General features: G+C 44.0%; 1 protein-coding gene across 1 annotated transcript; it reads right to left on the reverse strand.

The window, feature by feature from the left end:
• Positions 1–395: 395 nt before the first annotated feature.
• Positions 396–3,688, reverse strand: LOC119354893 (70 kDa peptidyl-prolyl isomerase-like). The gene is made up of 10 exons (XM_037621660.1): positions 3,201–3,688; positions 2,743–3,090; positions 2,378–2,452; positions 2,203–2,283; positions 1,911–2,105; positions 1,560–1,825; positions 1,335–1,460; positions 1,071–1,217; positions 853–980; positions 396–749 (listed from the first exon to the last, which is right to left on the reverse strand). Exons 1-10 carry the CDS (start codon positions 3,421–3,423, stop codon positions 590–592), a joined length of 1,749 nt encoding a protein of 582 aa, XP_037477557.1. The 5' UTR covers positions 3,424–3,688; the 3' UTR covers positions 396–589.
• Between the last annotated feature and the right edge of the window lie 13,219 nt (positions 3,689–16,907).

Below are 16,907 nucleotides of genomic sequence, written 5' to 3' on the forward strand. Positions count from 1 at the left end.
ATTTTAAAACTTTCGCTAAAGACAAAAGCTTCGCGGATGGAGGGAGTACATGTTACGGTTGCACTTTTCTATTATGTACTTCGTACGTTTTAAATTTGAACTAAAACCACAACGAGTAATTTGAAACAGAGATAATACGTTTTATGGGAGTCATTTTTGCTTTATCTTCTGAATTTTACTATTGGATGGCTGAAATCATTGGTCAGACTAGAAACTTTAGGCCAGATCCTTTTAATATGACCTTCTTTCCCATGCATTCGGGTACTCCACGTCAGGTTCCGCAATATACGATCGATCACTTCCAATGTCCTTTAGCCAAAATGTGCAATTAATTTGAGTTGATGAACTAACGACACATTTCACTTTATTTTCAAATAAAAGCTCCAGAAAAAACGTTTAAAACGAAATAGGGACTCTTTTTTTACTAGAATCGTACGTGAGCAAATTATGAGTACATTATCAAGGCACGCAGCCGATCACAGACGAGGCACAAGCTGCAGAACAGAGGACAAGACAACCAAAACCACGGTACAACGCTGATACAAACTAGTGCATCCAGACCCGACTGTACCACGACGCCGTAGACCCGTCACGCGGTGCTGTCGATGGCCATAGGCTGTGCGTCCTGCTTCCCGGCGGCGTTCTCCGTCTTCCTCCATTTGGCGAACATGTTACCGTAGAACTTGGCGTCCCTCTTGTTGTACTCCCTCAGCTTGTCCTTCAACGCCTTGTACGCAACCTTCACCTCCCTGGGGCAGAAACAAACATGAAAAATCAGCCATAATCCATAGGTGAAATCGATACGATATTTGTAGCCTTGTTGATCTCCAGAGAGATGGAAGGTGCCTCTACCTGTTGTCTGGGTCGATCTCCAGAGCCTTCTTGATATCTAGCTCTGCCAGCTCCAGATCCACGAGCTCGGTGTACGCCTGCGCCCTCCGGTACAGAGCCTTGACGTTTGTGCTCTCCAGTTCCAAAACCTGATCAATAATGCCACCGTCTAGGATCATGTGGTGTGTTGTTGATTGGTTGCACTGATGAAACCCTCGTACTCGAAAGGTAACACTAACCTTGGTGCAGAGCTTCTCTGCTTCTTTGTAATCCTTTAGCTTCAGCTTGCACGCTGCGTTGTTTAGCTTGATGCTGATCTTCACTGCCTTGGATTGCTTCTTCTCATCCTCGCTGAAGGAGCTGTCGTACTCAATGTACTTCGCAGCCTGTTCCCAAGGACAAGACAAAGATGCACATCTATGTCAGTCAGGAACTCAATTCCGTATCAATACGTTTTTCACAGGACGAGACTTTTAGTTGAGAGACCCATGCCCTTTATTTACCTTCTCATATCTCTTGGAAGCCTTGGCGTACTTGCCCATCTTAAACCACGCATTTCCTTCATCTTTCTTTTTAGCAGCTGCTTCGATCTTCTCAGCATTACTCTTCAAGTCCCAAGATTCTTTCTCCTGAAACAGTAACACGAACATGCGTTCACTTTCTGACAGCAGTAGAGACGGTCAGACGGATATGTAAACAACAGACAAAGTAACCACCACAGTTAGTACCTTGTCGAAGGAAACAATCTCCACTTCATAGAAGACGGTGGAGTTGGGAGGAACCACAGCAAGATCAAGCTTCGTCTCGGTGGATCCGAACGCATGTTCAGGTGGTATTCTAGCTGACGCGACCTCTCCTTTCTTCATGGTGAGCACCGTCGTGTCCAGCCCTTCGATGACCTGCTCCTCATCCGTCCTGAACTCGAATGGTTCGTCGCCTTCATGTCCTTTCTTCGTGAACACAGTGCCGTCGTCCAACTTGCCGATCAGCCTCACTGCAAGCAACAAGTAACACAAGATTAACTTGTCTGACAATTTTCACGAGGTTATGCATGCATGAATTAGCAGTGCGCCGCGCACCACTCACAACTGCCCCGTCGTTGGGGCGCTCGTAGCCTGCTCCTTCCGTGAGCACCTTCTTCAAGATCCTCTTGTCTTCACCGATGAGGGTGACCGTCTTCCAGGAGACTAGCTCAAGATCGATGTGCAATGTGGAATTCGGGGGCACGGCGCCTTCAACTTCAGAAGCCGGCCTTCCTTGCTCGCCAAAACCATCTGTCCGTCATAAGATGCAGCACATATCAATTTATGAAGCCAGTCAGAAACTTTTGGAGTACAGCAAGGGTAACAGATTTGAGGAGAGATGGCTCACATTGTGGCTTGACGGTCAGGAGGACCTTCTCGCCCTTCTTCATGGTCTTGACGGCTTTGGAAAGTGCCGGGCAGAAGTAACCTGTAATTTTAAAGGGAGAATTGTGCATCAGCGATTCAGAGCTAAATCCTGCTGTTCAATTTGCCAAGGCTAACTGGATTGACTAGATACGAACCATCCTTCACTGCGAATTCAATACCCTCTGACTTGGACACGACCGATCCATCCTCGAGTCTGGCCTCGTACTTGACTGCGTGAGCAAACATGGAACATGTCAGAGAGGTGACAACGCGCGTAGCAAGAGCAGATCGATAACCATTTCATTGAAATTATACATCAGTTCACCATTTCGTTGGAATATACCGACGTACATTCCAGTTCGGCAACCCAAAATCATTAGGTTCCATTAAAAAAATCCGATATCAAATTTATTTCGTTAGCTAATTTCAGACGACAGTTTGGGATGTTTAGCAGAACACAAGTCAGAATCAAAAAATATTCAGTAATTTGGTCGAAACCCAGTTACTAGACACAACGTACCAGTAACTTCGTCCAGATCCTTGGGATTCTCCCATTTCTGACCCTCGACGAGGACCTTCTTGAAGATGCCGCCGTCCTTGCAGATGTCCTTGACGCTGGCCCACGAGAGGAGCTCGACGTCGAACCGGAGCGTCGCGTTGGGCGGGATCGTGGGCGGGGAGCCCGCCTCGCCGTACGCGAGGTCCGGCGGGATGGTGAGGACGGCGTTCTCGCCTTTCTTCATGGTCTTGATGCCCTGGTCCCATCCCTTGATCACCTGCCCCTGCCCGAGCTTGAACTTGAAGGGAGTCCCGCGGTCTCGGCTCGAATCGAACTTGGCCCCGTCGAGGAGAGTGCCCGTGTAGTGCACTGCCATACAACATTCGTTCATTCCGGTTATCATCTATCTGTTGGGTCTGATGTTGCGTGACAACTAGGGTGATCAGATGCAGAGGGGACAGCCGTGCCGTGATCCATACCTTCGACCTCGTCGCCGGTTTCGGGCCGTTCCCAGCCCTCGCCCTCCTTGACGAGCTTCTTCTTCAGCCCCTGCTTCCCGATCTCCTTCTCCTCGCCGACCTTCATCGTCGCCGGGGAGTCGGCCTCCTCCTCGTCGTCCATGGGCTCGCCGTCCGGCTCATTCATCATGGCGTCGTCCTCCTCTTCGAACGCCCTCAGCGTCTCATCCTCCACGGCGGCCATTGTTGGTTCGGTTCGTGGACGCGAAAGCCTCTCTAGGTGGAATGCAAAAAGATGAAGCGATTAACGGGTGCGCGCTCGCTCGCGATCTGTGTCTCTGTGCGTTCTGGATGTTGTTTGCAGCCAGAGCATGGCGCGGCTCGGATCGTTGGCTTCTTATATGGCGGGCGGAGCAGAGATTGTTGCGTTCAACGATGTGATGTTCTAGAGGGTTCCTGTTCCTGTGAGAGAGGGTTGGATTGGGAGATGCTTCCAGATCAGATCAGGGTCGGTGGGGAGCGGGGGCGCGAGAGCTTTGGAAGGCAGTGGATGCTTCCAGAGATGCAGGGGAAGGACCCAGTCGTCGTTGGTTTCATTTTTGTGGGCCTGGACTATCTGCATTTCTTTCCTGGAAGATAGTTTTGACAACTGGGCTGCAACAAACAGTGTGAAGAGTTGGGTTGGGTTGGGCCTTCCCTCTGATGTCAGCCGATCCAAAGACCGTGTCTTTGCATATTTGAAGAAAAACAGAATTTGAAAAAGTTTTCAAGGTTGGGTACAGAAATGCATAGCTGGGGGCCTGGGGCTAGGAGTTGCAAGAAAACTTCCATCAAGTCACTGGTGCAAGTAATCACTACATACTCGATGGCAGAGTTTTTTTTTCCTAAAAAAAAGGCAAAAGCTTAGCCCCATCCATTAATTAAACAGAAGAGAGTTCACAGTTAATTAATAGGATACCGAGTGAAAATCATCACAAACCGCTGAGCGGCACTCGCACAATACCCCACGCACACCTCACATAGAGGCCCTCGCCAAGATCGCACACCGAAGTCATCATCATCACTTCTCCCTAACATGCGTCATCGCCCTCCCTAATATCTGAGCAAGCGACCCCGACTTCAGCGAAGACGAACATCGACCCAACCCTCACCGTAGAGGTTGTACAGAAACACAAGAAGGCATGTGCCACACTAAGACACCCACACTAAGGGAAGCGCAGCTCCAACTCTGAAGGATAGTTTAGAAGAAGAAGAACTATGCAAGGTTGGAGCCATGAAAGACCACCGAACAGACCATTTGTAGCATGTCATCGTCGCCACTAACAATACATATAGGGGTGTGTGTGGAGGAGCATCGTATCTACAAGAAATGGAGATGGGAGTACACACAAGAAAATTAGACAGGTTCGGCTCCTCTACTCTAGAGGTAATACCCTACTTATGTGTGTGGTGTTCTTGCTCTTGCATGTAGCATTATAGGTGTGTTCAACCCTAAGCCCGGTGCCCTCCTCCCCACATATATAGAGTGCGTCGGGAGGTGTGTAGGATCGAAAGTATGTCTAAAGGGGGATGATTAGACTACTTGACCAAATAAAAAACTTGTCATTTCCCAATTTTAGTTTTAGGCAAGTTTTAGCATTTCTACCAAGTCAAGCAGCACCCTACACATGCAAGTCTAAGAGTTGTGCAACGGAAAGTAAAGTCTTTGCATATGAACGTAAATGAGGGATCGGAGAAGTCAAGCAATGAAGATACGGTGATTTTTGGCGTGGTTCCGATATGTCCATGTTGAAGGGGACTTCAACCTATGGAGGGTAACAGCTGCGCGAGTCTACGGAGGGCTTCACCCACGAAGGGTCCATGAAGAAGCAACCTTGTCTATTCCACCATGACTTACGTCCATGAAGGACTAGCCTCACTCGGGGTAGATCTTCACGAAGTAGGCGATCTCGTTGCCCTTACAAACTCATTGGTTCAACTCCACATGATCTTGGAGGCTTCCAAGTGACACGTAATCAATCTAGGAGACACAACTCTCCAAAAGGTAATAGATGGTGTTGTTGACAATGAACTCTTTGCTCTTGTTCTTCAAAAGATAGTCTCCTCAACACTCAACCACTCTCTCACAGATTTGGCTTTGGTAGGATAAGGATTGGAGTGGAAAGCAACTTGGGGAGGCTAGAAATCAAGGTTCAAATGGTTGTATTGGAATGCCTTGATCTCAACACATGAGTATGTGGTTCTCTCTCAAAAAATGAATGGTGGAAGTGTAGTTTCGTTCGGATGGATCCTTCCAAGAGAAAGTGGGGGTGGAGGCGTATAAGTATCCTTCACCAAGAATTCAACCGTTACAACCTTTTGACTCAACTCGGTGGCACCGAAACAAAAAATCTCAATGAGACCGACCTGTGTAAAAGATTCGAACGTTGGCTTTTTTGTGAGACCAAATGGAACAACTTGGTGGGACCAATGTACGATGACCTAAGCAAGACCTCATTTTGGTAATTCCAATCGAAACATCACAGTAATTCTAAAATAATGTAAAAGGGTTAGAGAAACTTGGTGCAAATCGGTGGGACCGATCGTCATCTCAGTGGAACCGATGTTCTAGGGTTTGGCTGTGGCTCTGTCTAGGATCAATTCGGTGGGTCCGGATGAAGAGGTTTCAGTGGGACCGAGTTAGACTTTTAGGGTTTGGACAGATAGGATTTGAAGAAGGTGGTTGAGGGTTTTTGGAGCAATATCTTCAAGAACTTGAACAATTGAGTCATGACCAAAACCTCACCCCCTTTTAATAGTATTATCTTTCCTATGGACTCAATGTGATCTTGGATCACTTAACCAAAAATGTAGAATCTTGAAGGTTTTTCCAATTCATGTCCTTAGCATTTTGAGGAGTCCACTTTCTCATGTCCTTGCCATGCCAACATCGAATTTCATGGAATCTATCTTTGAATAGGCATTACTTCAATGACATATATGTTGTTATTAATTACCAAAACCACACAGGGATTAGTTGCACTTTCAAGGTGAGGTAACATGCTGGCATAAATGCTAGTAATAACGGCCATGCACGACCGACTGTCGCAATTAACTAGATATTGCACAGTTCGTAAACGACTGTACTTAATACGTGACATCTTCGATGGCCAACTGGTCGACTAGTGATCTTTGCCCAACTCGAGGAAATGATGCCCGACTATAGGCTTGACACTGACTAGAGGAAATGATGCCCGACTATAGGCTTTGGCTAGGGATTTTTTTCATCATCTTGGTTGTCGAAGCGGAAGTTTTCCTCTCTTCGTCTTGATGCCTTGGTATTTATACCCGACCGTAGGTCAATTGGATGCCTTCCTTCCCGGATGTCATGGTCACAAACGGCTTGACCTTTCCTTGTCGTTGTTTCACCTATCTCTTTTTGGGGAGCCCATGGGTGCCTACTCGCTCCTTTCCTTTTAGGTCATGGACTCTTGATAGGATTGATTTTGAGGTTTCCAGAATGTTCTTCCAGACTCAAGCACAACAGAGGTGGATTCGATACCATCTCGCATTGACACTTCATTATCAAAGGCATGACAAAACTACTCACAAATAGACTAAAAAACATGCATCCCTTCAATTATCCATGAAAACCAAACATATTTTTTTTCTGGTCAAAACAATGCTCAAAACTTTGTCTTTTGCTGCGACTTGGTGCTACGACCTGGCCAGCTCCCGCCACTTGCAGTAACCACCAACAATGGTTATATAACTTGAGTTCCACAAGGCGCTCCTCCCTGTCTCTCCCGCCCTCTTCCTTTCTCTCTCTCAGAGTGACTACTCTCCATACTTAGACACTGTGGTTTCCCCGAAACTTTCTGGTCATGGATCTATGACGTATTATCAACCTACACAACAGTCATTATAAATGGGGTTCCAGGAGACCAGATAAACTGCAAAAATGGTCTCAGGAACGATACCCCTCTCACCTTATCTCTATATCATTGTAGCTGACTTGGTACAACAAAATACACAGCTTCATAAATTGCACCACCTCATCTTCATCCACAACTCTCTAATACGCCGCTGATACACTCATCATTGCACGTGCATCCCCGCTTGTAGTCCTACACTTAAATCCGTATGAAATGACTTTTCCTTAGCTACATGGTCGAATTTAAACTTCTGCAAAACTACTTTTGTCGCCATGCACGCAACGCCCGTGCTAGGGAATGACATTGCCAACATATTGTACTGCCAGGTATCCATTTCCAAAAAAATTACCTATGTCTACCCATCTCGTCAACTCGACTACCACCCAGTGCCCTTCTCCCATAATCCAAAGATCCAAAAAATTCCTCTCGGGGTGGTGAGCTAAGATACTCTCTAAAGGGGACCGACTAATCCTTCTCTCACGAGTTACCGATTCACTAGCAACTTACTGTGTTTGTTTTCCAGATCGTAGAAAATGTCCTCGAAACTATTGATGCTTTTCGTCGTGCCTTTTTATCGGGGTATGGAAGAAACTTATACTGGTGCTCAGTGCTTAATTGCTCTGAATAATGTGTGTAAACCAAAAAAGTTTAGTTGTCTCGGATTAAAAAACTGCCAACAAAATAATTGCATTCTCTTGAAATTCATAGTAAAATCTCTATCACAAGATACTCCACCTTGGCTTTACTAGCTCCATTTACAACACCCAAATGCTTTTATTTCTTCACAAAACAAGAAATCCTTCCTTTACACAAGTCAATAAGCAAATGTCCACCCTACTAAACATTTCTTTTGTTTTAACAACTTCTAGCGCTAATAGCTACTCTTTGCTTGATACTTGGTTCATCATTAACCATTATGTACAGCTTTTCTAAACTATTTCTCCCATGCTACCAAGTAGTTCATCAGAGTGGCGACCATACTCAACTTTGGTTTAGAATTGTGCTTGCAAAATTGCTTCCTAATGTTGCCATAAAAATGGCCTCTCTCTCTCTTTATCCCTCTCTCTCTCTGAATGACTACTCTCCATACTTAGACACCATGGTTTCCCTGAAACTTTCTAGTCATGGATCTATGACGTATTGTCAACCTACACATCAGTCATTCTAAAGGGATTCCAAAAGACTGAATAAACTGTCGAAATGGTCTCAGGCAATGATACCCCTCTCATCTTATCTCTATATCATTGTAGATGACTTGGTCCAACAAAAGATCTAAGAAAATACCTATCTTCATAACTAGCACCACCGCATCTTCACCCACAACTCTCTAATTGTTGGGGAACGTAGTATTTCAAAAATTTCCTACGATCACGCAAGATGTATCTAGGAGAAGAATAGCAACGAGCGGCGAGAGTGTGTCCATGTACCCTCGTAGACCGAAAGTGGAAGTGTTTAGTAACGCAGTTGATGTAGTCGAACGTCTTCGCGATCCAACCGATCCAAGTACCGAACGTACGGCACCTCTATGTTCAGCACATGTTCAGCACGATGACGTCCCTCGAGCTCTTGATCCAGTTGAGGACGAGGGAGAGTTCCGTCAGCACGACGGCGTGGCGATGGTGATGATGATGTTACCAGCGCAGGGCTTCGCCTAAGCACTACGACGATATGACCGAGGTGTGTAACTGTGGAGGGGGGCACCGCACATGGCTAAGAGAAGACTTTGTGTGCCTTCGGGGTGCCCCCTGCCCACGTATATAAAGGAAGGAGGGAGAGAGGCCGGCCCTCCTAGGGGCGCGCCAAGTGTAGGGAGTCCTACATGACTCCCAAGTCCTAGTAGGATTCCCTTTCCTTTTCGGAGTGGGAAAGAAGGAAAGGAGGGAGGGGGACAAGGAAAAGGGGGGCGGGGCGCCCCCACCCCTTGTCCAATTCGGTTTGGACAGGGGGGAGGCGCGCGCCACCTCGTGGCCCTTCTTACCTCTCTCCACTAAAGCCCAATAAGGCCCATTAACTTCCCCCGGCGAATTCCCGTAACTCTCCGGTACTCCAAAAATTTCTGAATCACTCGGAACCATTCCGATGTCCAAATATAGCCTTCCAATATATGAATCTTTACCTCTCGACCATTTCGAGACTCCTCATCATGTCCGTGGTCTCATCCGGGACTCTCAAAAAACTTCGGTCATCAAATCACATAAGTCATAATACAAATCGTCATCGAATGTTAAGCGTGTGGACCCTACGGGTTCGAGAACTATGTAGAAATGACTGAGACACATCTCCGGTCAATAACCAATGGAGGAACCTGAATGCTCATATTGGATCCTACATATTCTACGAAGATCTTTATCGGTCAAACCGCATAACAACATGTGTTGTTCCCTTTGTCATCGGTATGTTACTTCCCCGAGATTTGACCGTCGGTATCTTCATACCTAGTTCAATCTCTTTACCGGCAAGTCTCTTTACTCGTTTAGTAATGCATCATCCCGTAACTAACTCATTAGTCACATTGCTTGCAAGGCTCATAGTGATGTGCATTACTAAGAGGGCCCAGAGATACCTCTCTGATACATGGAGTGACAAATCCTAATCTCGATCCATGCCAACTCAACAAACACCATCGGAGACACCTGTAGAGCATCTTTATAATCACCCAGTTACGTTGTGACGTTTGATAGCACACAAGGTGTTCCTCCGGTATTCGGGAGTTGCACAATCTCATAGTTAGAGGAACATGTATAAGTCATGATGAAAGCAATAGCAATAAAACTAAACGATCATTAATGCTAAGCTAACGGATGGGTCTTGTCCATCACATCATTCTCTAATGATGTGATCCCGTTCATCAAGTGACAACACATGACTATGGTTAGGAAACTTAATCATCTTTGATTAACGAGCTAGTCAAGTAGAGGCATACTAGGGACACTCTGTTTGTCTCTGTATTCACACATGTACTAAGTTTCCGGTTAATACAATTCTAGCATGAATAATAAACATTTATCATGATTTAAGGAAATATAAATAACAACTTTATTATTGCCTCTAGGGCATATTTCCTTCAGTCTCCCACTTGCACTAGAGTCAATAATCTAGTTCACATCGCCATGTGATTTAACACCAATAGTTCACATCGCCATGTGACCAATACCCAAAGGGTTTACTAGAGTCAATAATCTAGTTCACATCGACATGTGATTAACACCCAAAGAGTACTAAGGTGTGATCATGTTTTGATTGTGAGAGAAGTTTAATCAATGGGTCTGCCACATTCAGACCCGTATGTATTTTGCAAATTTCTATGTCTACAATGCTCTGCACGGAGCTACTCTAGCTAATTGCTCCCACTTTCAATATGTATCCAGATTGAGACTTAGAGTTATCTGGATCGGTGTCAAAGCTTGCATCGACGTAACTCTTTACGATGAGCTCTTTGTCACCTCCAAAACCGAGAAACATTTCCTTATTCCACTAAGGATAATTTTGACCGCTATCCAGTGATCCACTCATGGATCACTATTGTACCTTTTTGCCAAACTCATGGTGAGGTACACAATAGGTCTGGTACACAGCATAACATTCTTTATAGAACCTATGACCGAGGCATAGGGAATGACTTTTCATTCTCTTTCTATTTTCTGCCGTGGTCGGGTTTTGAGTCTTTACTCAACTTCACACCTTGCAACACAGGCAAGAACTCCTTCTTTGATTGTTCCATTTTGAATTACTTCAAAAACTTGTCAAGGTATATACTTATTGAAAAAAATTATCAAGCGTCTTGATCTATCTCTATAGATCTTGATGCTCAATATGTAAGAAGCTTCACGGAGGTCTTTCTTTGAAAAACTCCTTTCAAACACTCCTTTATGCTTTCCAAAAAATTCTACATTATTTCCGATCAACGATATGTCATTCACATATACTTGTCAAAAATGATGTAGTGCTCCCACTCACTTTCTTGTAAATACAGGCTTTTCCAAAAGTCTGTATAAAATTATATGCTTTGATCAACTCATAAAAGCGTATATTCCAACTCCAAGATGCTTGCACCAGTCCATAAATGGATCGCTGGAGCTTGCACACTTTTTTAGCATCTTTAGGATTGACAAAACCTTCTGGTTGCATCATATACAACTCTTCTTTAATAAATCCATTAAGGAATGCAATTTTGACATCCATTTGCCAAATTTCATAAAATGCGGCAATTGCTAACATGATTCAGACAAACTTAAGCATCGATACGAGTGAGAAGATCTCATCGTATTCAACACCTTAAACTTATCGAAAACCTTTTGCGACAATTCGAGCTTTGTAGACAGTAACACTACCATCAGCGTCCATCTTCCTCTTGAAGATCCATTTATTCTCTATGGCTTGCCGATCATTGGGCAAGTCAACCAAAGTCCACACTTTGTTCTCATACATGGATCCCATCTTAGATTTCATGGACTCAAGCCATTTCACGGAATCTGGACTCATCATCGCTTCCTCATAGTTCGTAGGTTCGTCATGGTCTTAGTAACATGACTTCCAGAACAGGATTACCGTACCACTCTTGTGCGGAACGTGCTCTGTTTGACCTGTGAGATTCGGTAGTAACTTGATCCGAAGTTTCATGATCATTATCATTAGCTTCCTCACTAGTTGGTGTAGGCATCACGGGAATGGTTTTCTGTGATGAGCTACTTTCCAATTTAAGAGAAGGTACAATTACCTCATCAAGTTCTACTTTCCTCCCACTCACTTCTTTCGAGATAAACTCCTTCTCTAGAAAGGATCCATTCTTAGCAACAAATATCTTGCCTTCGGATCTGTGATAGAAGGTGTACCCAACAGTCTCCTTTGGGTATCTTATGAAGACACATTTCTCCGATTTGGGTTTGAGCTTATCAGGTTGAAGCTTTTTCACATAAGCATCGCAGCCCCAAACTTTAAGAAACGACAGCTTAGATTTCTTGCCAAACCACAGTTCATATGGTGTCGTCTCAATGGATTTAGATGGTGCCCTATTTAACGTGAATGCAGCTGTCTCTAATGCATAACCCCAAAACGATAGTGGTAAATCGGTAAGAGACATCATTGATCGCACCATATCCAATAAAGTATGGTTACAACGTTCGGGCACACCATTACGTTGTGGTGTTCCAAGTGGCGTGAGTTGTGAAACTATTCCATATTGTTTTAAATGAAGGTCAAACTCGTAACTCAAATATTTGCCTCCGCGATCAAATCGTAGAAACTTTATTTTCTTGTTACGATGATTCTCCACTTCACTCTGAAATTCTTCGAACTTTTCAAATGCTTCAGACTTGTGTTTCATCAAGTAGATATACCCATATCTTCTCAAATCATCTATGAAGGTCAGAAAATAATGATACCCACCGTGAGCTTCAACACTCATCGGACCGCATACATCGGTATGTATTATTTCCAATAAGTCAGTGGCTCGCTCCATTGTTCTGGAGAACGGAGTCTTAGTCATCTTGCCCATGAGGCATGGTTCGCAAGTATCAAATGATTCATAATCAAGTGATTCCAAAAGTCCATCCGCATGGAGTTTCTTCAGCGCTTTACACCAATATGACCTAAACGGCAGTGCCACAAGTATGTTGCACTATCATTATCAACTTTGCATCTTTTGACATCAATATTATGAATATGTGTATCACTATGATCGAGATCCAATAAACCATTTATATTAAGTGTATGACCATAGAAGGTTTTATTCATGTAAATAGAACAAAAATTATTCTTTGACTTAAATGAATAACCTATTGCAATAAACATGATCCAATCATATTCATGCTCAACGCAAACAACAAATAACATTTATTTTAGGTTCAACACTACTCCCGAAGGTAAAAGGAGTGTGCGATGGTGATCTTATCAACCTTGGAATCATTTACAACACACATCGTCACCTTGCCCTTGACTAGTCTTGGTTCATTTTGCAACTCATGTTCGAGTTACTAATCTTAGCAACTGATCCGGTATCAAATACCCTGGGGTTACTATGAACACTAGTAAAGTACACATCAATAACATGTATATCATATATACCTTTGTTCACTTTGCCATCCTTCTTATCCACCAAGTATTTTGGGTAGTTCCGCTTCCAGTGACCATTTTCTTTGCAGTAGAAGCACTAAGTTTCTGGCTTGGGTCTAGTTTTGGGCTTCTTCATAGGAGTGGCAACTTGCTTGCCATTCTTCTCGAAGTTCCCTTTCTTTCCCTTGCCCTTTTACTTGAAACTAGTGGTCTTGTCAACCATCAACACTTAATGCTCTTTCTTGATTTCTACCTTCGCCGATTTTAGCATCACGAAGAGCTTGGAAATCATTTTCGTCATCCCTCGCATATTATAGTTCATCACGAAGTTCTAGTAATTTGGTGATGGTGACTAGAGAACTTTGTCAATCACTATCTTATCTAGAAGATTAACTCCCACTTGATTCAAGCGATGTAGTACCCAGACATTCTAAGCATATGCTCACTAGCTGAGCTATTCTCCTCCATCTTGTAGGCAAAGTACTTTGTTAGAGGTCTCATACCTCTTAACATGGGCATGAGTCTGAAATACCAATTTCAACTCTTGGAACATCTCATATGCTCCACGTCATTCAAAACATTTTTGAAGTCCCGGTTCTAAGCCGTAAAGCATGGTGCACTAAACTATCAAGTAGTCATCATACCGAGCTTGTCAAACGTTCATAACGTATGCATCTATTCCTGCAATAGTTCTGTCACCTAGCGGTGCATCAAGGACATAATTCTTCTGTGCGGCAATGAGGATAATCCTTAGATCACGGACCTAGTCTGCATCATTTCTACTATCATCTTTCAACTTAGTTTTCTCTAGGAACATATCATAAATAAAACGGGGAAGCTATACACGAGCTATTAATCTACAACATAGATATGCAAATACTATCAGGACTAAGTTCATGATAAATTTAAGTTCAATTAATCATATTACTAAAGAACTCCCACTTAGATAGACGTCCCTCTAGTCATCTAAATGACCACGTGATTGCTACCTCTTGAGCACTGCATTGGTTTCCCCTTGAAGAGGAAAGGGTGATGCAGTAAAGTAGCGTAAGTATTTCCCTCCGTTTTTGAGAACCAAGGTATCAATCCAGTAGGAGACCATCCTCGAGTCCCATGCACCTACACAAACAAATACGGAACTCGCAACCAACGCGATAAAGGGGTTGTCAATCCCTTCACGGTCACTTACGAGAGTGAGATCTGATAGAAATGATAAGATAATATTTTTGGTATTTTTTATGATAAAGAATAAAAGTAAAGAAAGCAAAATAAACGGCGATAGGAATAGCTTGTTGTCAGGACATTAATATGATGGAAGATAGACCCGGGGGCCATAGGTTTCACTAGTGGCTTCTCTCAAGAGCATAAGTATTACGGTGGGTGAACAAATTACTGTCGAGCAATTGATAGAATTGAGCATAGTTATGAGAATATCTAGGTATGATCATGTATATAGGCATCACGTCCGTGACAAGTAGACCGACTCCTGCTTGCATCTACTATTACTCCACACATCGACCGCTATCCAACATGCATCTATAGTATTAAGTCCATAAGAACAGAGTAACGCTTTAAGCAAGATGACATGATGTAGAGGGATAAACTCATGCAATATGATATAAACCCCATTTTTTTATCCTCGATGGCAACAATACAATATGTGCCTTGCTTCCCCTTCTGTCACTGGGAAAGGACACCGCAAGATTGAACCCAAAGCTAAGCACTTCTCCCATTGCAAGAAAGATCAATCTAGTAGGCCAAACCAAACTGATAATTCAAAGAGACTTGCAAAGATAACCAATCATACATAAAAGAATTCAGAGGAGATTCAAATAGTGTTCATAGATAATCTTGATCATAAACCCACAATTCATCGGATCTCGACAAACACACCACAAAAGAAGAGTTACATCAAATAGATATCCAAGAGAATCGAGGAGAACTTTGTATTGAGATCCTCCAGTGCCACCCCTAGTTGGTTTTGGAGTATTGATGACAAACCTGGTTGAGGGACTAATGTGTTTGTGAGAATTGCAGGATAACACAGGTAGTAGTCCCTCAATGATTCGGTTTTCCTACTGGAGATGACCCCTAAAAATGTATGAAGACATTGAAGACAAAGGTGGTATGTGAAGATATTCACATTGAAGACTGTGACAAGAGAAGACATTAAGTGAAGACTATGGAGCGCGAAGACTTAGTTGTTTCGTTGTTTCCCTTTCTTCTTTGTTGAGTCATAGGAACCACCGTAGTGTTAAGTGGGGTCCTAGTGAACAAAGTCAGAGTGACTGAAGTGATGCTTAACCAATATCCTATGTCTTCGAGCGAAGACAATGAGAGCAAATCTTATCCAGAGCTGGATGAGTCAGTTTTACTTGTAGCCCAAGTAAAGTTGTTGCGTGTGTTTGATATCTGACTGTTGGAACACGTGTCAGTTCCTTAGTGACCCAGGGTCATTTCGGACAAATCAGGTTGGGTTGCCTAGTTGCTATAAATAGCCCACCCCCTACACCATAAATTGGTTGGCTGCTCAGAGTTAGTGCACGACTTTTGTCGTTTGAGAGCAACCCACCTCGAAGCCTTTGAGAGAGAAATCCTTGCGAGGACAAAGCCCTAAACACCCAGAGCCAAAGAGTGTTAGGCATCACTGAAGTCTTCCTGTCTGTGTGATCTGAAGACTTGTTACACTTGAGGACTGTGAATCCTCCAGCCAGTTAGGCGTCGCGTTCTGAGCATCCAAGAGTCATTGTGGATCGCCGGTGTAACGCCCTCGATGCGGCTATATCTCCCATGTGTCGAAGCATGACTTAGAGGCATAACCGCATTGAAAGCAATGTCGCAAGTGAGGTAATCTTCACACAACCCATGTAATGCATAAGGGAAAGAGATACATAGATGGCTTACAATCGCCACTTCACACAATTACATGAATAATGCATTACATCATCCATATACAATCAAGGTCCGACTACGGAACCAAAATAAAAGAAGACTACCCCAAAAGCTACGCAGATCCCCGATCGACCCCAACTGGGCTCCACTACTGATCAACTAGAAAAAAACGACACAAAGGACAAGATATTCAACGAGCTCCTCCTTGAGCTTAGTTGCGTCACCTGCTCGGTAACATCGGCACCTGCAAACTGGTTTTGGAAGTATCTATGAGTCACGGGGACTCAACAATCTCACACCCTCGCGATCAAGACTATTTAAGCTTATACGTAAGGTAAAAGGTATGAGGTGGAGCTACAGCAAGCGACTAGCATATATGGTGGCTAACATACGCAAATGAGAGCGAGAAGAGAAGGCAAAAGCACGGTCGAACAACTATGATCAAGAAGTGATCCTAGAACAACCTACGTCAAGCATTACTCCAACACCGTGTTCACTTCCCGGACTCCGCCGAGAAGAGACCATCACGGTTACACACGCGGTTGGTGCATTTTAATTAAGGTAAACTTCAGGTTTTCTACAACCGGACATTAACAAATTCCCATCTACCCATAACCGCGGGCACGACTTTCGAAAGTTCAAAACCCTGTAGGGGAGTCCCAACTTAGCCCATCACAAGCTCTCACGGTCAACGAAGGATATTCCTTCTAGCAGGAAGACCCGATCAGACTCGGAATCCCGGTTACAAGACATTTCGACAATGGTAAAACAAGACCAGCAAAGCCACCCGAATGTGCCGACAAATCCCGATAGGAGCTGCACATATCTCTTTCTCAGGGCACACCGGATTGTCCAAGGTTCCGGTAGGCCA

The sequence above is a fragment of the Triticum dicoccoides genome, chromosome 2A (assembly GCF_002162155.2).
Source record: "Triticum dicoccoides isolate Atlit2015 ecotype Zavitan chromosome 2A, WEW_v2.0, whole genome shotgun sequence".
NCBI lineage: Eukaryota > Viridiplantae > Streptophyta > Magnoliopsida > Poales > Poaceae > Triticum > Triticum dicoccoides.

What these genes read in the sequence shown, in the direction of transcription:
- LOC119354893 (XM_037621660.1), bottom strand. Translation starts at nt 3,423, where the DNA reads ATGGCCGCCGTGGAGGATGAGACGCTGAGGGCGTTCGAAGAGGAGGAC. An exon ending in CCTGACCGTCAAGCCACAAT is followed by an intron (nt 2,106 to 2,202) that starts GTGAGCCATCTC and finishes TATGACGGACAG; the next exon opens with ATGGTTTTGGCGAGCAAGGA. An exon ending in AGATTGTTTCCTTCGACAAG is followed by an intron (nt 1,461 to 1,559) that starts GTACTAACTGTG and finishes TTACTGTTTCAG; the next exon opens with GAGAAAGAATCTTGGGACTT.